General features: G+C 43.9%; 2 protein-coding genes across 2 annotated transcripts in view; one reads left to right on the top strand and one right to left on the bottom strand.

Annotated features, from left to right (window-relative positions):
• On the bottom strand, positions 1 to 4537 carry TSPAN10 (tetraspanin 10). Its single transcript, XM_082212756.1, has 3 exons — positions 4008 to 4537; positions 2525 to 3126; positions 1 to 651 (listed from the first exon to the last, which is right to left on the bottom strand). Exons 1-3 carry the CDS (start codon positions 4107 to 4109, stop codon positions 282 to 284), a joined length of 1074 nt encoding a protein of 357 aa, XP_082068882.1. The 5' UTR covers positions 4110 to 4537; the 3' UTR covers positions 1 to 281.
• Positions 4538 to 6290: 1753 nt separating this feature from the next.
• The window catches only part of NPLOC4 (NPL4 homolog, ubiquitin recognition factor), a 52675-nt gene continuing 32326 nt past the window's right edge, over positions 6291 to 26639 (top strand). Inside the window, exons 1-8 of the mRNA XM_082212534.1 lie at positions 6291 to 6492; positions 12720 to 12800; positions 14697 to 14809; positions 19680 to 19862; positions 22818 to 22866; positions 23655 to 23749; positions 24477 to 24600; positions 25856 to 26035. Of these exons, the coding sequence (XP_082068660.1) occupies positions 6478 to 6492; positions 12720 to 12800; positions 14697 to 14809; positions 19680 to 19862; positions 22818 to 22866; positions 23655 to 23749; positions 24477 to 24600; positions 25856 to 26035 (840 nt within the window). The 5' untranslated portion in view covers positions 6291 to 6477. The remainder of the gene's footprint in view (positions 6493 to 12719; positions 12801 to 14696; positions 14810 to 19679; positions 19863 to 22817; positions 22867 to 23654; positions 23750 to 24476; positions 24601 to 25855; positions 26036 to 26639) is intronic.

Genomic DNA, 26639 nt, shown 5'->3' on the forward strand with positions numbered 1-26639 from the left:
TGATTTCACGCTCTTTATTGCAGCTTGTAAAACAGTGATTGAATTGCCCCCCAAACCTCAGGCTTTTATATACATTATTTACACAATGAGTCCTGTCTGGTTGGCCGATTCTGCTTCCCTCCTGGAGCCTGATTGGTCTTTTCCTGCAGGCCAATCAGCTGTTGCATTCTAGGATCCTACCTGCCTATTGTTCTAGGATCCAAGCTTAGTACATAACACCCCTCCCCTCTAAGTTCCCGTTGCTCTCAGAAGGTTATTCTGGATTCATAGTTTGCAGCAGATCATGAGCAAAATCCCTTTTGTCTCTGATGATAGGAGAGCAAATATGTTTCCTCCCTGTCATTGGAATCCCGAGTCCTAGCAAGGGCAATGCCTGCTAGGAGCTTAGTGGTCAGTAATAAGCTTCCTACTTCAATCACAATCAGAAGCACACAATACAAGCCAATCACTCCTGCGTGATTGTTAAGCCATCTGCTCAGCTGGGGAACACAGCCTCCGAGATAGACGGTGCTTTGAGCCACAAACTCCTCCAGGGCCAGGGTGCCAAAGCCACACTGGGAATTTGGGATGGTGCCGTTTTCCAGCGGATCCAGGCAGCAGGAAGCTGGGACGCCGCAGGCTTGCACTCCTGGAGAACTGCAGTTAAAATATCTGGAATGTAATAACAGGAAGAATCATTTCACCTGCTGCTAAGGCACAGAGGCTCTCTGCCTCTTCCAGCACACGCACTCCGTTTTCTGCACGTGAATGCAGAAGATATCCAGGCAAAGGATGGCATGCCTGCTGGTAAGGATGGCCTGCACATGGATTCGCTAACTTGACCAGGACCAATGCATGCAGAGGCGTACTTTGCAAAGGGAAACTGCACACCCAGCACTGTGTGCACAGTGTGATCCATGCATAATTGACTTTAGGCATGCGTTGCTGAATGGATGGACGGCGGCAGCAGGTTTGACACTGCCTGTTAGGGTTTGAGCTCACAGCAATTCTTGAACGGAGGACCGGAGAGGTGGAAGGTGCGGATTCAAGCTGTGCACTTCTTACCAGCTCACACCAAAGGAGGGGAGCACAGAGAGAGACCAGATGCAGCAGCTAAGGAAGCCTCTTAACAAGAACAAGCCAGAGCAGCTCATACAGTACTTCCTGCCAGTGTTAAAGCCAATTGTGCTAATTATCAGTGGGTCTGCACATGCAGGTCCTGAGTAAATACGTTAAATGTGTACGTGAACGTTGCCTTTGAACAAAAGATGAGACTAAACTGACACAGTCTTAGAAACTGTCTAGCACTTCTTGCATTTATAGACAATAACATGGCACAATATGCTTTTATAAAGGGCAAAAAACCCACCAACCCCCACAAACATTACAAGCTTATTATTGTACTTATCCTAAACTTAACAATGTTTGTAAGGTTTTTTCTGTTGTCTTTTTACATGGCTGTATCTTAACAACTGTTATTTTCCCCCACATCTTATTTTACCTCGTGCACTTATAATTTTATACTAGGTACAATTCCTTTTTCAATGAAGAATGTGTGTGTGGAGACATGAAGGAGATGAATATTAGCAGCACAGAAACCATAGACAAGATTTTCTGTGGCTGTGATGTTTCCTTGCATATTCTGGAACCAATCCAGAGAAAATTAGTCATGCTTAGTTATTCACAAGCAACATGTCCCACTGATTTTAGTGTGGCTAAACTGCTTATGGACTGGGGCCTCTCTCAGCATGATTGTGGTTAGAAATGAACTCAATTAGGTCTCTTAAAACGGAAGCAAGCAAGAGGATCAACCCAGATTAGTAGCCCAGGTGAAACCCAAGTAAAATGTGAATACCATGCTGGTGAAACAAGATGGGCATTGATCACATCACACACTGTCTTCCTGGGCTTCCCAGGCTTCTTGCAGGCATTATGTGAGGAGAACACAATATAGTTTTGTTTCAATCACATAAAGTGTGGATGAAAATAATAATATAATAATAATCATTTATTATTTGTAACCCGCCCATCTGCCTGGGTTTCCCCAGCCACTCTGGGCGGCTTCCAACAAAGATTAAAAAATACATTAAAATGTCACACATTAAAAACTTCCCTGAACAGGGCTGCCTTCAGATGTCTTCTAAATGTTAGGTAGTTGTTTATTTCTTTGACATCTGATGGGAGGGCGCTCCACAGGGTGGGTGCCACTACCGAGAAGGCCCTCTGCCTGGTTCCCTGTAGCTTTGCTTCTCGCAATGAGGGAACCGCCAGAAGGCCCTCGGCGCTGGACCTCAGCGTCCGGGCAGAATGATGGGGGTGGAGACGCTCCTTCAGGTATACTGGACCGAGGCCGTTTAGGGCTTTAAAGGTCAGCACCAACACTTTGAATTGTTGAAAACAGATGGCATTATTAGCAATTTTGATTGATGGGTGATGATGATGATGATTGGGCTACATTGTGCTGTGATGTGCTGCTGTTCTCCCACCTTTCCTAGGTGTTAACAGAACAGGGCAAGGGGAATTCTCCAAGTAGGCTCATACTCACAAATTTGTTTTCCAGTCTAGGTAGGATTCCACCCCACAGCACTGCAGGCCCATCTGAATTTCATCCATGATGAATTTTAGATCTGGGTCATCCTGGTATCGTAGCACGGCCACCGTGAGGGACTCTTGCAAGGAGGTCTTGATTTGGCGTCTTAGAGAAAAGAAAACGATTCCACCCAGAGTTTCCAGGATCACAAACATCATGATTCCTCCCGTGAAAATCTTCAAGAGGCAGATGTTTTCAAAGAGGGCTCCTAGACAGCCCAAGAGAGAGATGGTGCTGGCTACAAGACCCGCTAACACAAAAAAGAGCATGGGGTCGCTGCCCAAATAAGTTATCCGCTCACTTGCCAGTGACTCTTTGTCGGAGAGACCCCAGATCCCTATGGCCAAAATTAGCAATCCTGTAATGGAGGCGGCCAGATTCCAAACAAAGGTCAAGTATTTAACACAGCGGCTAAGTGAATCCAGAGGGTGATGGGAAGATGGGCAGAGGCGCCATTTTCTTGTCCGTTTCCTAAGATGCCATGCTTCTCTTCCTCTGCTGGGATTCAGCAGTGAGCCCTGTGCATTAGAGGGGCAAAATATGTCCACTTTGTCCGCCTAAACAAAGAAGAGAACCGAAGAAAACGTAGACCAAGCGTCAGAGATGAGAAACAAAACCAAAAAGGGAGGTACAGTAAGCATTCCCTTCTCAGAATATCCTGTTGTATAACTGAAGGCCTTTGGCATAACAGTAGGGTAGAGAGCAGAGGACAGGGCAGAAAAGAGATTTTTGATCGACTTATATGGCAGGGGGGAATAATACATTATGGCTGGGTTATCATCTAGTCAGCGAAGACTTGTTCCCCTGTGGCTCCACTTTATAAGTCAGCCAGAGGCAGAAGCATAGATTAAGGGAAGATTCACACCATACATTTAAAGTACAATCTCAGGTTACATACGCTTCAGGTTACATAGGCTTCAGGTTACAGACTCCATTACCCAGAAATAGTACCTCGGGTTAGGAACTTTGCTTCAGGATGAGAACAGAAATCGTGCTCCGGCGGTGCAGCGGCAGCAGGAGGCCCCATTAGCTAAAGTGGTGCTTCAGGTTAAGAACAGTTTCAGGTTAAGAACGGACCTCCGGTTTTTAAGTCTGACAGAACTCAGGGGACTTACTTCAAAGTAAACTTATTTAGGATTATTCTTAATATTTTCATATTGATGACCGTGCAACATGACAGACTAGAGAAAAATTCAGTCTCTGCAAAATTAGGTCAACAGTTTTTCTTTCTTTCTTTCTTTCTTTCTTTCTTTCTTTCTTTCTTTCTTTCTCTCTCTCTCTCTCTCTCTCTCTCTCTCTGGCTCTCCCCACGTGCTATTAGAAAACCTCATTTGTTTTCCCCTCCACACAAATAGGAAAACGATGCCATATATAGAGGACTAAAGATCTCCAAAGACAAGGGTAAACTCAGAAACAATATGCAAATCATAATAATTACCTTTGGTAGCAATGCACTGGTTTCATCAACTTCCATCTTGTTGTCCTGCAAAGATAGTCCTGGCAAAAAAGGATTTAAAAATGCAGCAAGTTTCTCTTTCATATTTCTAAGGCCGTAAAAGCAATTAATTGGATATCATTCTGCCCTTCTCCTGGCTAATCAAGCGAGAAAGCTGCAAATGTTATGCACTGTGTAGGGGGAGGGAGTTTCAGGGCAGACCCCACTACAGTCATACTTGTATCATGTGAGAAATCACATTTCCTGGCTCAAAGAGGCCACCTTTGTGTTGCTTATGAATTATCCACTAAGTAGTTATATGTGCCATGCGATAATTAATACCACACAACTGAATGCATTTCATACACATACACATATATAATATTCAGACTTACAAAGATAAGGGTTGCTGCTGCACTGCAGCCTTCCACGACAGATAAAATTGCAAGATCAAAATGAGATTCACCTTACTCTGGAAATTAGCTACCGGTATGTCCTTATTTGGCCCAAACTCTTAACTGTACCGCCAAACAGGAGGCACGCTGAACATCAAAAAGAGCTAATAATAATAATAATAATAATAATAATAATAATAATAATTTATTTATACCCCGCCCATCTGGCTGGGTTTCCCCAGCCATTCTGGACGGCTCCCAACAAAACAACTAAAATACAATAACCTATTAAACATTGAAAGCTTCCCTAAACAGGGCTGCCTTTAGATGTCTTCTAAAAGTTTGGAAGTTATTTTTCTCTTTGACATCTGGTGGGAGGGCGTTCCACAGGGTGGGTGCCACTACCAAGAAGGCCCTCTGCCTGGTTCCCTGTAACTTGGCTTCTCGCAGCGAGGGAACTACCAGAAGGCCCTCGGCGCTGGACCTCAGTGTCCGGGCAGAACAATGGGGGTGGAGATGCTCCTTCAGGTATACTGGACCGAGGCCGTTTAGGGCTTTAAAGGTCAGCACCAATACTTTGAATTGTGCTCGGAAATGTACTGGGAGCCAGTGTAAGTCTTTCAAGACCAGTGTTATATGGTCTCGGCAGCCGCTCCCAGTCACCAGTCTAGCAGCCACATTCTGGATTAGTTGTAGTTTCCGGGTCATCTTCAAAGATAGCCCCACATAGAGCGCATTGCAGTAGTCCAAGTGAGAGATAACCAGAGCATGCACCACTCTGGCGAGACAGTCCACGGGCAGGTAAGGTCTCAGCCTGTGTACCAGGTGGAGCTGATAAACAGCTGCCCTGGACACAGAATTGACCTGTCCCTCCATGGACAGCTGTGAGTCCAGAATGACTCCGAGGCTGCGCACTTGGTCATTCAGGGGCACAGTTACCCCATTCAGGACCAGGGAGTCCTCCACAACCGCCTGCCTCCTGTCCCCCCAAAACAGTACTTGTGTCTTGCCAGGATTCAACCTCAATCTGTTAGTCGCCATCCATCCATCAAAGCATCACAATTTTACATTCTGCAGAACTACAGATCTTAACGACTGTAATAGGTCTTACAGGAAAAGGCACCTTCTCACCCTTTGCCTTTTCCTGTAAGACCTATTACAGTCGTTAAGAGTCGTCAACAGGCTGATCTCAGCTATCTGCCCATCTCCCATTCCCACCACCCTTCTGAGTAATACCCCTCCCCATCTTCTCACTATATAGAAGGATCTGGCAACTTCTGTTTCAGTGTATCTGAAGAAGTGTGCATGCACACGAAAGCTCATACCAAGAACTAACTTAGTTGGTCTTTAAGGTGCTACTGGAAGGAATTTTTTATTTTGACTATGGCAGACCAACACGGCTACCTATCTGTAACTGAACACATATGTGTTATATTATATATGTGTGTGTGTGTGTGTGTGTGTGTGTGTGTGTAACAAAAATCCTAGAAGAAGCACTGGGATTGCTATCGCTAGTTAAAACAGTTTCCCGGTCTGCCATAAGCCATGCTCAGGCAGGAGAAGGGAAAGCATGAATGAACTGCGACTGGAGAGAGCAGCTTCCAGAGGACATTTTGCAGCAACTCCGCGCATTACAAGACATGGGAAGCACAACTGCATTGAAACTTAACGACGAAACAAAACTTCCCAGGCGGCTTGCTACCTTTTCAAGAAACGTCTCTTCACAAACAAACAAACAAACAAACAAACAAACAAACAAACAAACACCTTCTGGCGGGGCGTGTCATGTGCGCGGCGTAGAATCCGCGTGGAACCTACGATCTCTCTCGTGAGAGACAAGAGACAGAGTCCTGAGTGGGCGGAGCCTAAGCGCAAAAGAAGAAGAAGGGGCGGGGGGAGAGCAGCGCCCGCATTCGACGCCGGATCGTTTCTTCCCCGGAACCTTGTTGCCTCCGCTTGCGTTATCGGGCCGGGAACGGTGACGCGGCACTATTGGCAGTGCACAAGCTGGCAGTCAGGCAGGAGGCGGCGCTACCGGTGCCGGGGCAGGACGCGGGGTCGGGAACGGTTGCGAGGACATGGCGGAGACTATTGTAAGTTGGGCTTGAGGTGGGGGGGTGAGAAGAAAAGGGGGCACGTGGGGTCACCTGTCGTCGTCCTATTCCCCCCCCCAGACAGACAGCCCTGGGTTGCCCCGGGTTCCCCCGACGTGAGGCCTGTGAGGGAACAGGAGGCGCCGCCGCTCCCTCCCTCCCTCTTTGTCATGGTGGGGGAGGCGGCGAGTCTTGGGAGCGCCCCCCCCCGCCCCTGGATCCCCACCCCAGTGGGGGGGGGTGGCATTGGCCAACTGGGTCTGATTCCCCTCCAGTCTCTCCATGGAGGTCCTGTGAAGGAGGCGGAAGAATGATTTCTCCGTGGGATTCCTCGGCCCTTCTTTCTGAGAGAGGGGGGGGGGCGGTCCGGCCTGGGGATACTGGCACTGGCGGTCGCCAGCGTCCGACCTCCCCCACCCCCAAAAAACAACAACTTGGAAGTATCAAGCGATCCCTCTTCTGCTTTCACCAAAGGGAGGAGGAGTGCGGAAAAGACGGGGCACCGCAGGGCTAAACCGCTTTAATCTCAATTTCTTCTCTCCACCCCCCAAAGGGAGAACAGTGGGAGCTGCAGTTCCCGAGGTTGGGGGGAGGGGCTGCGAACTAAGAATTCCCAGCAGAGCACCAAACTACAATTCCCAGAATCCTCTAGGTGAAACCATGACACTTCAGCTAGCATAAAACTAAAAAAAAAAACAGCATGTATATGCCTAGTTAGTCGACCTTAACTGCTGTCAAAAACCCGTGGAAGTGGGGAGCATGTGTGGCCAATGTGCAACCAATGTGAACATAGTTTCTGCGACAGCAACTGTTTTTTGTTTTTTTTTGCCTTCGGTTTAGTGATCATTTTATTTCTCAGTGTCCAGGTTCAGTTGCTATTTTTTCAAGATCGATGTGCTGTTGGGCTATTTGGCGGCCTGCCTAAAATGCATTATGTCTTGTGTGTGTGCATGCGTGCAAGTGTGGGCATAGGGGTGAGTGAGACCCTTAATATTTTTCAGAATTACGGTAAGTAGGAGGCTAGCTCACAGGCTGTAATTGTAATTCTGTGCCTCGTGAGATCAGTAACTCTTAATGTATGGTCATAAATAGCTGAGTTATTTTCCACTTGAAGCTTTAGATGCATTTATATCCATCTGACAATACCCAGTTAGGTTGGGTACAAGGCAAAAAAAAACCCCAACCCCTGGATTTAACTTGTAGAAAATTCATAAGCATTCTTGGCTTAGCTCCAGTTGTAGAATGTCGGAGGATTATGTTCCTTACTGAATAAGGGAAACTTAGTTCATGCTAGAATGTGGGAATACTCCAGCGGTTGCCTTACATTAAGTTGTTTTTGTGAAGAAGCCTTCACATTGTTTTCCTCTGTCCATGTGGACAAGGTGAGAAATTATTCCCTTCAAATATAAGTTGAGTTAAGGCACTTTTTAATGGGACAAAGGAAGAAAATTTAGGGTAGTATTTGAGGCATTAGAGAAAGAACAGATTTATCATAATGCCATATGCAACATAGGAAGCTCTCTTGCACCGGGACAGTCTATACTAGGCAAGTATAATCTACTCTTAACTGGCAGCAGCTTTGCAGCATCTTAGACAAAAACCTCTCATGTTACTTGCTACTTGACCGTTTTTTAATTGGAGATACTACAGACGAAATGCAGGACATTCTGTGTACAAAGCGTGTACTCTACTTGTGTGCTCCACCTCCTTCCTATAGATGTTTGAAGACTCTGATTGTTCCATAAGAGCACACACGTCTGAAGGTTGAATTACATATAGTGTGGGTGTATCCCTCCCTATAGTGCATAGAGATTAATATCACATAGGCATGAACACATAATCATGAGAAACCATGGGCAGCTTGAAATGCTGTCTTTTGAATTATTAGGTCACTAGTACTCAGTTTTCTCAACAGCCTGGTCCTGTGAAGATTCAGGTGTATGTAACTGCATAGGATCAGACAGCACAAGTTATAGTAATGTGCGTGTGTTAGCTAGACGTAGCTTATGCCAATGTTAACAAATTGTTGCCAGTATCTGTGATAATCTTGACCATATGTATCAATATTCATTAATTGTCCATACAAGTAAACGAGGCAGGGCCTTATTTGGGCATTTTTGGCATGCAGTCAGAGCCTTCAGTCTTCAGAGCGAGACTGTGGTGTGGTTTTAATGGCATTCTAGTTAAACCTGTTTTTGGTAGGGTTAGATCATCCACTTTGATTGTAGCTAAACGGAATGTAAATGCCACTGTTTAACCTGCTTAAGAGGTACGTTGTTTATGTAGTATTCTTTGTGGCAATTAAATGCCCCACTTGGTTGCTGACACCTGGTTTTCAGTGTAAACCAAGTTTTAGCAGTAGAACTGAGTCAGCATAGTTTTCAGTAGGAAGTGCAAATCACATGAAAGACTTGACAGACAATAGTTTTGGGGAAATGCTCTTGCTGGGGCTTCTCTCAAAGTTATCTGTCCTTGCCTGTCTAGGAAACAGGGTAGTTTCCCTGCTTGTAAAGGATTCTAATGCATGTCACTATTATAAGATTCTGACTTACAGGTGGCTTTTAATATTGGCAGGTTTCTTGGTTGATATTCTCTGTACTTTGGGCCATCTGCTGAGGCAGCTTATCTGCCTATCATCATCATCTGGACACTGCAACCTTTCAGTTTCAAAAACCTTTAAGGTTACTTTTCTAAAGCTACACAGCAAGCATTTTAAAAGTGTCTTCTAATAGTCTTTCATGTTTGTTACCACGATAGAGGAATACTACAGTTTCAGAGTAATTATGGACAAATGCTATATACTGTATTATTCAGATCCATTTTTCTCTCTATGTGTGATTGGCATGTTAACACCCACAAGGTGAGTGCTGGTTGCTATTCTGTGTGCCATCTACACCAATGGATGGAGCTTTGGGGAATGTATCCTGCCTTTCGGACAGGGGCTTTCCACTCAAATCATTATTTGCCTGCCTCTGCTACTTGTTTCTAATTTGGGCATGCACTTTCTGTACTGCATGTGCACACTTTGGGAGGGGGGAAAATAATCACGGAAGTGCACCGGAGCAAACATTATTAGCTCTTAGTTGTCATATGTCCCAATAAATTAAATATAGGCTTTCACTTTTTTGGAAGGTGGGATGCAGGGTTATACATTCCCATTTGGTTTTAATTTGAAAATATAGGGAGGCCTTGAACATAAGTGGCATTTAGCTATGTTAAACTGCTAATTGATTCGAAGGACAAGGTGGGGTGTGTCAATAAAAAACAAAACAAAATCCCATATCCATAAGATGCACAACTGCACATTACTCCCCTCCAAAAAAAAGTACTGCAGCATGGAATACTGTACATTCTGATAAAGAGGTCTTACCTAATTCTGTGTAATTCTCTTAAAAATAAATAAGGTATTGATTTTAGATGTACAAAAAAGAAAATACAAGCTAACATCAATTAACAATGTTTACATATGGTAGGTGCATCAGTGGGATGGAGCAGGCTGACGCAATAGTTACTTTTTTTTAAAAAAAAGATCCCAGTGTATTTACCATGATCTCAGAAGTAATTCCCACATTTACTGTGTGAAAATAGTGAGCGAATTGATCCTGCAAACTGTGTGTGCCTTCAGCATGTGTCAGTCAGAGGGAACAGAGGTCTTTCATTTAGGCTGGTGGAAGCATAACAGTTAAGTTGTGCCAATGAGCAAATGGAAAATATGGGTTTGGTCACCATGGACTGTTAGACACATGACAAACCACCCATCCAAAAATGCACCAGTGAGCTTCCACACCAGCAATGACTGCAGTTTTTATAACTGGCTATTTTTACTTACTGAATTTTCCATGGTAAGGGAAAATCTGGATTCAACAAAGAAAAAGTATAGGCTGGCATTTTGATGGCAGCAGTGACATGTGGATACTGTGAAAAGGTGTGTGTATGAGCACCAATTCCCCCAGTAAATTCCCATCTGGAAACACCCACAAGTTTGACGGTGATTTTTCAAATGGAAAAGAAAAGACCTATTGCATGATGTTGAAATTCAGGGTTGGGCCTGGAATTAATAGTGTGACTTGGTCTTAGTATTAGTCATTCTGCTTTCACTCCAGAGTGGAATACTACAGAGAGTCACTGCATGTTTACTGTCAAGTAAGTTATATTGAATTCAGTGGGACTTGCTCCCAGGCAACATGCTGCTTTGTCATGTTGGATTTTGTTAGGTAATAAAAGCAAACATCAGAAAAATTCAATGCTAAAACAGTGTTACAAAACCATATTATGTTTATATACTTAAAACTCATAGAAAGTATCAAGGTGGTGCAAAACAGTATGTGCCAGTACAATAAAAGAAAAAACACTATTCAAACAATGCAAGATATATGCCCTAACTGTATGTGTACATTTAAAACATGGGCAGAACAATCTAAAGAGGGTGAATGAGGAAGCACCCAAGACAGAGGAACCACCAAATCCAAAGCCCTGTCAAGTTTATGCCAACAGAATAAAAAGCAATGTTTGTTTCCTTTCCTCTTTCCCTTTCTGCAGTCTTTTAAAAGACAAATCCCTTCCATTGGTCCCAGTAGATGGGAAAATAAGTACCGTATTGGCCCGAATATAAGCTGCACCCGAATATAGTCATACCTCTAGTTACGTACCGCTCTGGTTTTGTAACTTTCAGGTTATGAACACAGCAAACCTGGAAGTGTTTCCTTCTGGGTTTGCCGCACGTGCAGAAGTGTTCTGCGTGCTTTGTGCATGCACAGAAGCAATCTGCAGTAGCAGCCCTTTACTTATGGACTTTTCAGGGTGCAGGCGGCACCCTGGAACGGGTCACATTCGTAAGTAGAGGTACCACTGTATAAGCCACACCTTTAAAATTGGAGGTGAAGAAAGAAGAAACACCCAAATATAAGCTGCTCCCTTCTTCACTGGCTGCATACTGGGTAGGGTGGGAGAGCCGTGCTGTGTTGCCGGCAGCCTTTCCCCATCCTTCCTTCCTCGCTTTCTCCCTTCCTGGCCTTGGGGGAAGGGGGAGACTTTGCCATGCTCCTGGAGCCATTTGCCTCATAGTCCTGGCTGCATACTGTAAGGTCGTGAATAGCAGCTGCACCTATTCATGGTTGAAATTGGGGGGGGGGGGGAGTGAGGCTTATATTCAGGCCAATACGGTATGTTGGAACCAGAGCCAATGTACTCGCCCTGTCCCTGTTCTCTGTGTGTTGGGAACAGAAGGAATTTGGATCCAGCGCCTCAACATGCTCACCTCCTACATGATGGGGGAGACAGCTGCAAAAATTTCCATGACTGCAGCATGGAAACATCCATGCTCCACCCACCAAGAGGCAGACCTCTTGCTCCACCCAGGAATAGGTAGATCCACAAAATCCTGTGACACCTAGGTTACCATCTAGGGACCTAAGGATAGCTCTCCAGCTGAGGTTGCCCTTCATTTTTTCACAGGGCAAAATTGCAAAGGGATATCAGATTATTTTTCTTGACCTCTACGTATGAAAGCTTCAGAAGTGTAAAACAAGGCAGCAGTGCTTCAGGCCCAAGATTACCTTCCTAGGGACAATTACCTTGAGCTGTTGTTTTCCCAGAGTAGATAGCTGCCTTTCTTTTTCCATCTCAAGAGATTGCTCCATTGTTGTATGCCCCATAGGACTTGCATGATTTAATGCACTATACTGCTGTGGTGTTTGAACTCTAGCTGCGATTGGCCCTGCCACCATGTGCAGTGGTCAGAAATGATGGAAGTCGTAGTTCATCAGCATCTGGAAGGCCAGTTTCCCCACCCCTTGTGCTAAAATGAGAGCCACTGGCAGTTAATGCTGCTACTTGATGTAATTTTTTTTCTGCTAAGAGAACAGCCTGAAAACTCATGAATGTTTATTGCTGAGCTTGTATATAATTCCTGCTGTTTTTGATTTGTAAACTCAGTCTCTATCAGGAAAATAACTTAGAAACCTATTATTGTGTGTCTTTAAAAAAGATAATATGAAAATGCTTTAGATTTTACTATTCCACTTATTCCTCTTCCTGCCAGTTATATGTTCCTGCATTAAATTTTGTATTACTGTCCTCTTAAGAACTTTCAGGCTGCATTTGTGCTGGTTTATTTCCTACATTTAAAAGCCAGTTCTCTATGTTCAGCCTCTTTCCCCCAAAAACTCAGAACTTCACAGTTTTATTTTATTTCTAATTTTCTTCAAAACCTTTGCCATTCTTAATAGATAATTCGTGTCCAATCACCCGATGGAGTGAAACGCATCACAGCAACAAAGCGGGAAACTGCTGCAACGTTTCTGAAAAAGGTATTCTAGCTTGGCATTGTCTTTGCTGTTCTTCTAAGGAAGCAACAATAAACCTCTGTTTTCGCATCATAGCCAGTTTGTGCACCTGCTCTTTAGGCTTTGGTTGGATTTACCCAGAAGCTTTCTTTGACAATGATTTACCATAATTAGAAGAGAGTAGTGATGGTTTTGTGGTTCAACACACATCACAGAAGAAGCTAATCTTTCCAAAATTAAACTCCAACACCTCTTGGTTGGAAACCCACATTTGAAACTTTTATCAAAGCCTAACCTTAGTACATTGTAAAATGTCACCAGTGCTGTTTCAATCAGATGAGTATTTTTAAAAAAACAACAAAAACCTTTTGATGGCAGAGGATCAGATGTAGTGGTTCAATACACCAGGCACTTACAAGCAGTGTGGTGGCCTCTGTGTTTATACTTGCTTCTTTGGGGACTAGTGGGATTGATTTGTATGCTCATAAGCCAAAACAGTGACTGTAGTGCAAAATTCATCTGTTAGTTGGGAACCTCTTCCATAATTTAGTTGTCAAGCAAAATAAATCAGATGTCTTCATGCAGCCTGAGTCTTTAGTCCAAAGCATCTATGCCAGGAATTGAGTTATATTGAATCCAGTGGAACTTGAGCAAAAATGGTTTCGGATTGTACTTAATTGTATGGCTGCCTTTTTAACTGAAATATCACCAAAGTGGTATATAACATAAACAATATTTCATTTCCAAACACTACTCAGCAATAAAATTTATGCTTAATATAAACTTCATAAAAACGGTCTAAAATTGCAATGCAACTGAAACCAAAACCATAAGCACTGTAATTCAGATTTTCACCTATAGAACCTGTACAGTGGCATACGTCAAAATTCAGGGAAGATCTTCCAGTAGGCAAGGACCCACAAATAACACTTGCAAGTGCCCCATTTTTATTTATATTTTGCTCTATCAAGAGGATGACGTTGGAGAGGGTCTCCACTGTTCTTGGAGAAGTTTGAGGACGGTCCGTGGCTCCATGATGACTCAGAAGCATGGAAGAATGGCAGAGGCTCTTTCTGAGACTGCCTTGTACCACAATGATCCTTGGAAAACCCTGAAATTTCCTGCTGCTTTCTCAGCACCTGAGGCTTACTGCAGTGGGGTTAAGCTCTTAGCCCTTTTTCAGCAGGGGCTCTTCCCCACCTCCATTGTACTAAACTTTGTTACCCACTGCCAGTGGAACAAGTTCTTTTTATGGGAAGTGGCTAGGTGAAACCCCACTGAGAGAGCAAATTCCATAATGCAAGACTGGCCTTTCTTACATTGAGCTCCATTTTCAAAGTCGAATGGCTGATTCGGACAACTGTTTAATTTATAACCGTCTTATCAGCTCTAATGGGGTTTATTTTGTGCATTTGCCAGAGTTGCAATAAGGTACTTTGCCTAATTACCTATACAACTAAACCACAGATTATGTTTCCACAGCAATTCCCATGTACTTTTACCCATGAACAGGAAGAGTTGAAAGATCTTGGTGACATTTTCCTCTTCTAATCTGTATTCTACTTTCATTTAGAAATTTATTTTACCAGGTTTAAACAAATGGGAGTGCACCAGTTGGGCTTGCCTGCTCCCTGTTTTCCGGAGTGAAAATTATTCCCTGAAATGGGCCTAACCCTGTTTCAGCATTGACTTCAACGTTAATTGCTGACAAGTATAGCTTAATTTGAAATTTCCACCCATACAATGTCTACATAATATGTATTGTGGATTCTGTGAGTGTGCATTTCAGATATTTCCGCTTCCACTTTTGTGTAATAAACTCCATGTGGAGATAACATCTGAGACTTGTGTTGTAGGGATAAACATACTGTAACTGTATGAGATTTCTGCTATAGACATGATGTTCTCTCTTTTTTCTAGGTTGCAAAAGAATTTGGCTTCAGAAATAATGGATTTTCTGTGTACATCAATAGAAACAGGACTGGTGAGATCACATCATCTCCCAATAAGTCCCTCAACTTATTAAAAATCAAGTAAGTACTTTGCAAAAGACATGGAGCCACTGTTGGACTATAGTAGGCTCTGTTTCTGTTTGGGCAAGGCCAGTCAGATTTCTTGACAGTGCCTGTCTTGGCAACTGAACAAAAATACCACTCTAATATTCCCTATGTGGTGTCGTCTGTCCTATTTATGTCTATGGGTTTAGATGAAGCAGATCTCTTGAACTGAGATTTTGAAAGAATTATGAGGTACTACTTAGTAACCTATTCTAATATGTTACAGTGCATTAATTCTTTTTTGACCCCAAACATTGTTTTAATCCATTTCTTTCTTTGTTTACATGCACTTGGTCTAGAAAGGAGATGGAAGAGCTGGGCTGCTTCTGCTGCACAATTTTTCCTTGGATACCTAATTTCATGATACAGTGGTACCTTGGTTTTCGAACGTCTCCGTCGACGAACATTTCGGTTTTCAAATGCCGTAAACCCGGAAGTAAATGTTTCGGTTTTCGAACTCACCTTGGAAGTAGAACAGGCCACACGGCTTCCATATTGAGTTTTCTGTATTGTGTTTTCAGTTTTAGAACATTTCAGAACTCGAACGGTCTTCCAGAACGGATTATGTTCGAAAACAGAGGTACCACTGTACTGGTTAAAATAAAGTAGATTTTAGAATACTATATGCTCAATATCGTAAGAACCAAATTTGGAAGGTATGTTGCTTGCCCTCTAATGGCAATGCTGGGTCTATTGGACCCTTCAGCTTGGATACAGACATGGGGGTCCCGTTCCTGGCCCCTGTGTGTGTTGGCGGAGCAGGCATAAGCCCTGCCCCGTTCTGCCCTCTTCCACATCTAAAAGGTACACACATGTTGTTGGCAGTCACGATAGCAATTGACAACAATTAAAAAAGTAATAATTATTATTCTGATAAAATTTAAATGGGGTAGAGCAGAACTAATTCCCAGCAAAACAATGAAGTTCTCACTTGTTTGTAAAAAGCCAGCAGGGAGGAAGCTGTTTCATTTCCCTTGGATGGATGTTCTATTTAAGGGCAGGTGACTAATTGGCTCCTCTGTTAGCTTTTCCTTTTCTTTTTTAATTGCCTTTTGCTTTGGAACGAAAAAGCAGCTGAACAGCAGCCAGATGCACCTATGTTTTCTTTAATTGCATGAACTCTAATGGATAAGTCTCCTGCTTGTAGGCTAATTTGTGGCTTAGCAATAAGTTTCCTAGCTGTTTCTGGTAGTTTGCAGAGTATGGCATGCAGTCTTCATGGTTTTTTTCACTTAACATTACATCCAGTCTGACGCCTCGTGCATTCAGGTTTACATGGGTTGAATAATGAGCCCATTGGAAATCTGTGCTTACCCACTTTTGTTTAGAAATGTAGTAGAAGCAGCAACAGCAGTAATATTTTACCATCATCCTGGAACGATATTGTCAAGTAGGTAAACCATTTTACAGATAAAAGCAGAACACCAAAAAAACATTGTTTTTAGTAATAAAACAATCCTATTGTAGCATCTCGGACTTCCTGACTGTAACTGTCTTCATTATAGTTAATATAATAAAGAATTAAAAATAAACCCAGAAAATAAAAATATTAATAATAAAGTAATTTCAGTGTCATTAAAGGAATTCTAAACTATACTATTGCCTTAGAGTCAGGAGTAATTTTGACTGCATTCAAAGAAAGAGTTTGCAGTAAATTAATTTTGTCTTTGACACATCTCATAAGATCTCAGAAAAGACGTCAATTTTGACATTAAAATGAATTTCCAACCTTGATCCATTCATTGATATTAATTACTAAAGGGGACTTCCATTTCTGCACAAGCAGCATTATTCCAGGAACTGTCATGTTTGAAACTAATTCTGTATGCATTCTATTAGATATTTTGTGTAATTTAATTGTAATAATAATAGAATGGTATTTCATATCCCAATACACTGGTTGTTTTCTGACTTTTTTGCAGTAAGCTACATTTCCATCACATATGAAAATGGTCTCCTGGTTCCTTCCTACACCTCCAACACATTTTTGCATTGTTTCTATTTTGCTTAACATCACAGGACTTAAATACCAGTATTGCCTTACAGTAGTTTCCCCTTATTGTTATAGTCTATGAGAATCTCTGGCATAAAACCCAGACTCCCACGGAGATATTGCTACCAACACCTTGCACCACTAACCCAAGCACATTAGTTCACTTGCTCAAAAACAGTTGATATTTTCTGGATAGTAGCCTTTTCCAAGTGCACGTAGCTTCTTATTTTTTATTATTTTATCTAAATAGAGCACTCCTTCTCCAGTTCTTAAAGCTGTGGTCTGAGTCTGCTAAGCTTGGATGTTACTGTTTAGGAGAAGAAAAGTTAGTCTTGGTGTAGCAAGGTTCTTTCCAGAACCCTGGCACAGAGCCGGCTCAGCTATTAGGCAGACTGAGGCGACTGCCTCAGGTGGCAGAAGCCCGCAAGGTGGCAGAAGAGAGACTGGAACAGAAGAGACACTGGGAGCAGCCAAAATTGTGCGAGATCTTGTTGAGCGTGCAAGATTTCAGCAAGATCTTGCCTGAAATTGGTGCTGTTTATCTGCCAGCAGTAAAGGTGGCAGGGCAGGCAGAGAAGCAGCAGCAGCAGTAGGTATGGTGTTGGCAGCAGGAGGGCAGGGCAAGATGACACTTCCTGCTTTGCCTCAAGCAGCAAAATGGGATGTGCTGCCCCTACCCTGGCAAATAGCCTTCCCCCTGTCTGCTGTTCTTGGTAGCCTATCAATAACGATAGAAGGGAATGTGCTGTTTAGAAGGAGAATCTGGAAAAGCTTTTATGTTTTCCATGGCTTCTCAGTTGTTCCATCCCTGATTGGGGAGGAGAGATGGGAACATCTTTAAAAAGGACAGAAGTTGAGTGATTGCGCTCTGTTGGCTCATCTTGGGGAAACGGCCATCACAGAAAACCACGTCTTTTAAAAAGCAGCATCATTGATTGGCGTGAATTAGAAAGAAACATCATGCAGAGAGCCAGAGATTCTTTTAAGATTGCAGTCCTCTGCACAGGTACTTGAGCACAACTAGATTTAACTTCCAAGTTAGCATGCACACGAATGCTCTGTAACTGATGCAGTGGTACCTTGGGTTACAGACGCTTCAGGTTACAGACTCCACTAACCCAGAAATAGTACCTCGGGTTAAGAACTTCGCTTCAGGATGAGAACAGAAATCACATGGCGATCACGCGGCAGCAGCGGGAGGCCCCATTAGCTAAAGTGGTGCTTCAGGTTAAGAACAGTTTCAGGTTAAGAACGGACCTCCAGAACAAATTAAGTTCTTAACCCGAGGTACCACTGTACTGATTTAGGCTGGATTCGGAGCTCCTGCTTGAGGAAAGGTGGGAGCATTCCCTCCCCTTCAGCCCCCTATGCCCCCCGAAAAGTTGCTCTGAAGAGTTAGAAGGACCATTCTACAGGGGACTACAAGGGGAAGGGAATGGGTAAAAAAATTTCTCCCTTCTTCCTCCAGTAGGAGCCTTCATAAGACCTTATTCCTTCTGGATTAGAAAAAGCCCTTCCCTTTGCAGAAGGGACACTCTAGATCCAACCCATAATGTATAGTGCTAATGTCGAGACTATAGAACGGGCAGGTGGTCCCCCAGGCCTCTGAATCTGGGCTCCTGTTCTCACGTAAGCCATACCCTCTTACCCCTAGGCTCTACCCCACCAGTCCTGTTCCATGGTGAGTGGCCATGCAGGAGAAAATAGCTTCCTGTAAGGACCACTTATGGGACGCGGGTGGCGCTGTGGGTTAAACCACAGAGCCTAGGACTTGCCGATCAGAAGGTCGGCGGTTCGAATCCCTGTGACCAGGTGAGCGCCCGTTGCTCGGTCCCAGCTCCTGCCAACCTAGCAGTTTGAAAGCACGTCAAAGTGCAAGTAGATAAATAGGTACCACTCCAGCGGGAAGGTAAACGGCGTTTCCGTGCGCTGCTCTGGTTCGCCAGAAGCGGCTTAGTCATGCTGGCCACAAGACCCGGAAGCTGTACGCCGGCTCCCTCAGCCAATGAAGCGAGATGAGCGCCGCAACCCCAGAGTTGTCCGCGGCTGGACCTAATAATGGTCAAGGGTCCCCTTACTTTACCTTAAGCACCACATGGTTTGTTGCTGTGCACTGAGCCTTCTGCTTGAGCCCCTTTCTCAGAGCTCAGTGAGAAAGCCAAGCTAAGAAATGATAGTGAATAGTGTGTGTGCACATGCATGATAGAGAATGGAGTGTATGTGTGATTTGGCCCTGCCCACTTTCCGCCAAGAAAACCCTGCTTTGCCGGTGTGTGAAAAGGATTCCACACCCTTCTATGAGTTGCCCAGCCTCCCCGCACCAAGTTCATCCCAGCTGCATTCCTGTCTGTCTGCAAATATGGGGAAGAAGGTCCGTGGGAGTCATTCTACCTGTGTTCCTTTCCTTTCTGTACATTGTGATTGCCGGCACCAAAAAGGTAGGGAGCAAGCAGATATGTGATGGGATCACTGAAATCCATTGCGTGACTCCCATTTGCCCATGTGAGTGTCTGGCTTCTGTATACGCGACCTGTCATTTCCCACCAGGTGCAGCCCTTGGAGCCAATATGGCGAATGTGTAGGCTTCACATAATTGCTTGTGAATTATCGACACTGAGGCACTGGGGTGGGGTGGTACCTAAGTATGAAAGTGGTGTTCATTTTCATAATTGAAATTTCATAATTTCCATTTTCCCCAGAGTGGCTGGGGAAACTCAGACAGATGGGTGGGGTATAAATAAATTATTGTTATTATTATTATTATTATTTTATTTTATTTTATTTTATTTTATTTTATTTTATTTTATTATTTATTTGGTAATGGTTTTGTCACATTTTTGTCTCCAATTATAGGCATGGGGATATGCTGTTTCTCTTTCCCTCAAGTCCAGCTGGCTCTTCCTCTGAGAACATGGATACGTCATCGATGTCTCAAGGAGTTCGCCCCCTAGGTGTTCCCCAGGTGGTAGAAGATGAAATTGACCAGTACCTAATAAAACAAGATGGAAAGATTTACAGGAACAAAGATCAGCAACAGTAAATACCATTGCACTTTCTCTCTGGACTTTATAGAGCAGTTCTCAAAGTTGCGTAATATTACATGGGGACATTTACTGTTATAAGCTTTTCCAAACCTAATTAATGTCAGTCCATGCGATTCACCTTGCAGCACTCACTCTTCTCGGACTGCTGGCAAGCAGGTCATATGAAAAGGGGCCAGGGAAGGGGCTGTATGGGTCTATTTCAAGGTTCTTTGTCAGGGGACAGAACTTGGGATTTATTATTATTTTTTAAGGTGAGGATTGCTGCATTGCTATCTAGCCCAGATAGTGAACATAGTGGTAGGACATCCTTAAGAAAGCCAGCCTCACAGTTTGAGAACCCTTGTGAAAAAGCTACCAGTTCTGTCTCTGTGCTGCCCAAGCTGTAAATTAGTCGTCTATACCACAGCGGTTATATGACTTGACTCAATGATATTTTATTTATTAGATTGATATACCGCCCTTCATCATAAGACCTCAGGGCAGTTCACAGAATAAAATACCGGATAAAAACAAGCAAATAAGTAAAACACAACAGCAAAACAATAACCCCCCTTCCCACAAATGCATTTAAAAGGCTATAGAATATTAATCAGCCAAAGGCCTAGTTGACGAAAAACGCAGGCGCCTGGTACCTCAAAATATATAATGAAGTTGCCAGGTGAACCTCCTTGGGGAGAGCATTCCACAAACGGGGAGCCACCACAGAGAAGGCCAGTTCTCGTGTTGCCACCCTGGAGGAGGCGGCACATGAAGAAGGGCCTCGGATGATGAACGCAGAGTCCAGGACAGTTTTATCTGGGGAGAGGTGGTCCTTCAGGTATGGTGGCCCCAAGCTGTTTCAATACATACTGTTACCCAGTCGATACAGAATTTGCAAAAGTTATATCATGTAGCATGTTAATGGATGACCCCCCATCCCACCCCAATAAACCATCTGTAATATTGTAAGGTAATGCGTATGGTGCTGCGGCAGCCAATTACCGTATTTTTCGCCCTATAGGACGCACCGGCCCATAGGACGCACCTAGATTTTTTTGGGGGGGGGGAATAAAGGGGAAAAAAATATTTCCCCCCCCCCCAGGCGCGGGGCTGGGGAAGCTTGGGTTTTGGCAGCTTTGGCATCGCTCTGGGAGCTTGCAGGGCTGGAGGAGGGGAAAGCAGAGCTTCCCCCGCCCCCAGAACGGGACAAAGAGCCATGTGGAAGCTGCGTGCAGCTTTGGCATCGCTCTGGGAGCTTGTGGGGCTGGAGGAGGGGAAAGCCGTCCGCCAGCCTTCTCCCGCTGTCCCCTGAGTTTACGGGGCTGGCGACGGGGAGGAGGAGGCTTCTCCCCCCGCCAGCCTTCTAGCCAAGTTGGGGGACAGTGGGAAAGGCATGCTGCGCCTCTCCTGCTGTCCCCCGAGTTTGCGGGGCTGGCGACAGGGAGGAGCAGGCTTCTCCCCCCACCAGCCTTCTAGCCAAGTCGGGGGACAGTGCGAAAGGCACGCTGCGCCTCTCCCGCTGTCCCCCGAGTTTGCGGGGCTGGCGACGGGGCTCTCCTGAAGCCTGGAGAGCAAGAGGGGTCGGTGCGCACCGACCCCTCTCGCTCTCCAGGCTTCAGCGAAAGCCTGCATTCGCCCCATAGGACGCACACACATTTCCCCTTCATTTTTGGAGGGGAAAAAGTGTGTCCTATAGGGCGAAAAATGCGGTACTCTTGCACAAAAAGTGTTAGGGTTTTGGAGAACAATGAGATGACTAGCCTTGCTAGTCGTCGTCACACTCATTTGAAGTTGGTTCAAATGTTGATGTTTCTATAAATACGAAAAACAATAAAACTCACATTACAGAAAGGCTGTGTGTATATTTAGTTGTTGTTTCAAAGAAGCTGTGAAAATGGAACCCAGTGCACAGAGTAGCAGGCGTCATGATTCTAGAGTCTCTGCCTGGTTTTATGTCTTTGTCTTTATGCTGCCTTTTTTTCTTTGAGTTGAAATAGCCACATACCTGCAGAGATGTCACAGGCTTTGTCAATTATGTTGAGACTCCAGCTTAGAGTTGCCATGTATTTCCTTTATGGAAGCTTTAAAGAAACTTGAAACGCTCAGCTCTCAAGAGGAATATTGAAGACGTCCCGTGGTTTGACCTGTGACTGGGAAGGGACATTGTGACTACCTGTTGTCCGCTTGTTCACTGTAACGATCATCCTATTGGTAGTAACTCGCAGAAGAGTTGGACTTAAAATTTAAAAATGGCATGGTTCAATTTAAAATGTAATAGCTCCGTTTTGCCCCTTTATATGACCTTGCGTACATGTGAATCATTGCTTCGGTGAAGATCAAAAAGTGGAAGCCCTTGAATAGTGAACTTTTGTCTAGACATTTTTAACAGCAGTTCAGTGATAAAAATTGTGCTCATAAAACCATCAAAGGCAAAATTCTCTGCTCTTTTGTTAAGAGGCTATGCCTAACTTTTCCTACACATATTCCTGGAGAATGTATTATGTTGTTGCTAGCAATAGCTACATTTATTAAGGAAGGAACCAAGAAACTGATTCTTAGAAGACTATGTGAGTGCTGAGCGCTAGAGCCGTATTTCATTGAATGAGGATGCACTGCCTAGTGTTTCTCATTATCCTTTATCAGCTGGTATACACTGCACCTGTCCTAAAAAAATAGCCAATCTGTGTATTGCAAAAAACTATGGTGTCTTAATTCAGCGCTCTAAATAATTACCTGGTGGTGAAAATTAAAGCTAGATGATACAGTAATTTAATTAGCAGGTGTAGGCTTCTCTGATATGTTAATGTCTGACCATTATGATGATTATTATTTTTAAAGCAGACTCGCTGCTGGTTTTTCCAGTTACTTCTTTTAAATTTGTTAACTCCGTAAAAAATGTATGAAAACTTCAGAGTGCTTTTCGGCTGCTAGGGAACATGGTTGTTGACTTTTGTTTCTCTTTACACAGATGTCGACATGGCCCGCTGGGCAAATGTGTGCACTGTGTACCATTAGAGGTAAGGAGTAAAACTGTAGCTGCTATGGTAATATTTTACTTGTTAAAATGTCCCCCCCCCCCCGAATATAGTTGCTTTAATGGCAGCAATTGAGAGGACGCTGCTGAAACATTAATGTGTCCTGTCTGTGCTGATAATGGCCAAAGAGGCTAAACAAGTCCCTTGGATATATCTTGTCTGGGCAGTACCTGCATTTATCAGGCTTTTGACATCTGTTTTTCTGCAGTAGTGGATTGAGCAGGCTGTATCACTAAATGCTCGAGCAAAGCTCTCTCTCCCCCTGCCCTCACTAAATTTGTGTGCACTTTGCTTTCTTGGCATTATGGATTTTCCGTTCGTTTGCAGAGGTGCACCTCAGAACAACTTGTGCTGTATTCTTATATACTGAAACAGTTCTGATTATTATTTCCTTTCTCAGTTGTGTAGAGATCTTCTGATAGAGACAAACAGGAACACATTCACCTGTGCTAGAGTTCTCCAGGCATGCTTGATCAGTTAGCCTTTAGCTCTGCCAGTTAAATAGAAGAAGACTATTCTACCCATGAGACAGGTTGGGTTTCTGAAGACATTTTGAGTGGGGCTAACACTTCTACTGTCTGGAGAAAGGCCTCCACCATTCTTGTCAGGCTTGTAACAGCTGTGGAAAAGAAGCACAAAGCTTTCTGATTCTTTCCACATTGAATGCTAGCAAAGGAGTTCGGACAAAAACATCCATTTGTTCAGTGATCAGTGTGTTATCAAGTAGGTGTCTGACCTGGTTTTCCTTTATACATTTCTTTTTTTGGCAGCCTTTTGATGAGGATTATTTAAACCATCTGGAACCCCCTGTGAAGCATATGTCATTCCATGCCTACATCAGGAAACTGACCGGAGGCGCAGACAAGTAAGAAACTTGCACCTTTTCTTCAGAGAAAACTCTTTATAGATGATAAAACAGAATGTGAAAATCCTTAAGATTATTTATAGCTGGGGAAACTAATTCACTTCAAGCAGTGGCAAAAAGGTAATTTTCAAAACAGTTTTGCAGAGGGGAGGAAAGATTGAGAACTTTGTAGTTATTTCCCTCCCTTGATCAGCAGATCTTTTCCTAAACCAGGACCACAGATTGATGCCGTTGGCATAGTTTTGTGAAGGGAGGTTGCATTTATTTAAGTCAATGATTTGTGATCTCATATACATTGCAAGAACACTGCAAGGACTCTGTACACGCGCAAAAGAGGTGTGAAACATTCATTGCTTCCTAAGCACCTTGTCTTACCATCACAACGAAAGCAACCTGCAGATGCTCTAGTTGATGTTGATCTTTCACACACAGACTCCAGTCCATGTGTCGCTGAGTCCTGTATCCCTGTTTCCAGCATGTCTTGACATTTTTGCTAATGCCAGCTATAATGAGGGGAGACAGGTTGACTTCTGCAATGCACGGCTAGTTACACCCCACCCCCAGATTTACACTTGGGCCTGGGACATGTTGTGTGTGCAACTATTAGAGCACTGAGCCTGACGAAATGTTCTGATCTGATGTCTGTTGCACACCACTCAGCATAGGAGCTTCTTTTGTTTTTATAAATACTTGGGTGGTAAGTATGTCCTTTGTTTTCCCTGTTTAGGGGGAAGTTTGTTGCCCTTGAAAACATTAGCTGCAAGATTAAATCTGGGTGTGAGGGACATCCCCCGTGGCCAGAAGGCATTTGCACTAAGTGCCAGCCAAGTGCCATCACCCTCAACAGGCAGGTAAGATCAGAACAGCAGAGGCATTTGTTATGTCTGCTGTTTTTCTTTTTGGAAATGAATGTCCAGCTTAGATTTGGGTGCGTTTTTCCCTTGGTGTAAACACGGTTGGTTAGCTTTTGCACAGGATGACAGGGACACATTCTTATTCCTTGTAACTGGAGGACTCATGTTCTTGGCATGAGATAGGAGAGGAACCTTTAGTGGATTTGAGAACCACCTGCTCAGATTTCTTAATACGATCACAAAAAGCTGTGGACTTGTAAGAATGCAGTAAGTGGTTGGTGAAAAGGGATCAAGGTGTTATTTTCTTTGAATTCCTGTAATGTATACTGGCTCTGTTCAGTCATAATTCGCAACTGGGTTTTAGGTACCTCAGGCTTATGAGTTTTGCTTCCTGCTCCTTTGGGTCAGCCACAGCAAGGGAGTTTGGAAGCTTTTGCTTCCATTTTCAACCAACTGCTTCATTGTGTCCCAAGCCATGCATACTGGTTAGTTGGTTTGGGAGAACAAGCCAACTTAACCAAGGTTAATGACCCTGGTTTGTTTCTGTAAACTGTACTTAATGCTAACCACGGTTTTAGCGTTGACTATCACAGTCAACCATGGTGAATTGAAAATATAAATGAAAGCTTCCGTCTTGTTTCTCATGACTCCACCGGAGAAGGAAGACAAATATAGTATGTGAGTCTAAGGCAGGGGTCGGCAGGGTTTATCTTGTCTGGGCTGGATCAGTCCCGCAGAGATCCCTCTGTGGGCTAGTTCGCGCGAATTTTCCGATGCCGCGGAAGTGAGTCCCCACTGCGCTGTGCCAGTTTAGTGCAGCGCACGAGCGGGCAGCTCGGTTCAGGGCGGCTTGTGGGCCGGTCAAACGAACTCCGCAGGCTGCTTCTGGACAGTGGGCCTTAGGTTGGTGACCTAAGGCTCATGTATAGCACTAAACTATGGTTGAGCATTAGCAGCTGAACTAGATTGCTGATTTGCTGTGTGAGAACTATTGTGGTAGGGGGGATGGGTTTTGAAAAAGTGGTAGAATAGTAGGGGCAAATGATTTCTCTCCACTGTTTCCCTCACTGATCCGTAGCCTATACAGCCTAGGCAAGTCTGTTGAGAATCAAGAGGTGTCAGTCTATGAGACAGAATTGAATTAGAATATAGCAAGCTCAGATCTTATGTAGCCTGGGTTGACTGTGTTGAACATCATTGATCCTTATCAAAGGGCTTTGCTTGATACATTATTATGCTTTTCAAACGGCAGAAATACAGGCATGTGGATAACATCATGTTTGAGAACCATACAATTGCAGATCGTTTCTTGGACTTCTGGAGAAAAACGGGAAGCCAGCATTTTGGGTACTTATACGGGAAGTATACAGAGCATAAGGACATCCCTCTAGGTATCCGAGCTGAGGTTGCTGCCATCTATGAACCTCCACAGGTAACAGATGCTCCGCTGTAAAGTATCTTGGTTTGCTCCATTTGGAAAGGTGCCTGGGAAACAGAATAGACCTTAGCACTTGCTGACACTGGAGTAAAACTGTCAACTTTAAAGCATGCAGCTATTTTGTGGTGACGAAGCCTCTCCACAAATGGCACATGTGTCAGCTTTGTGACTTTATAGTCCTGATACTGTGCATTTATATATGCAAGTAAGTTCTCAATGAGCTCAGTGGGGTCTGTTTCTATGCAATTGTGCATGGGGTTATGACTCACTGTATCTCGGAGGCGAGGCATTGGTACTGCTTCACACTCCATGGAGAACCTGTCTTACCCACAGCATTTGCAGCCATATCTGCAAAGAACCTGTTTATTGTTTGCTTTGGCCACCTTGAGAGAAGCTACTGCCAGAGCAAACAACAATCAGATCACCATATTTTTCGCACTATAAGACGCACCAGACCATAAGACGCACCTAGTTTTTAGAGGAGGAAAATAAGAAGAAAAAAATTCTGAATCCCAGAGACATGTTCTGCTGCATATGCTGACTGTTTGTGGGTGTGGGGTGGGTGTGGAGTACACACACACTCACACATACATAGCCG

Source organism: Podarcis vaucheri (assembly GCF_965113315.1).
Source record: "Podarcis vaucheri genome assembly, chromosome: 2".
Taxonomy (NCBI): Eukaryota; Metazoa; Chordata; class Lepidosauria; order Squamata; family Lacertidae; genus Podarcis; species Podarcis vaucheri.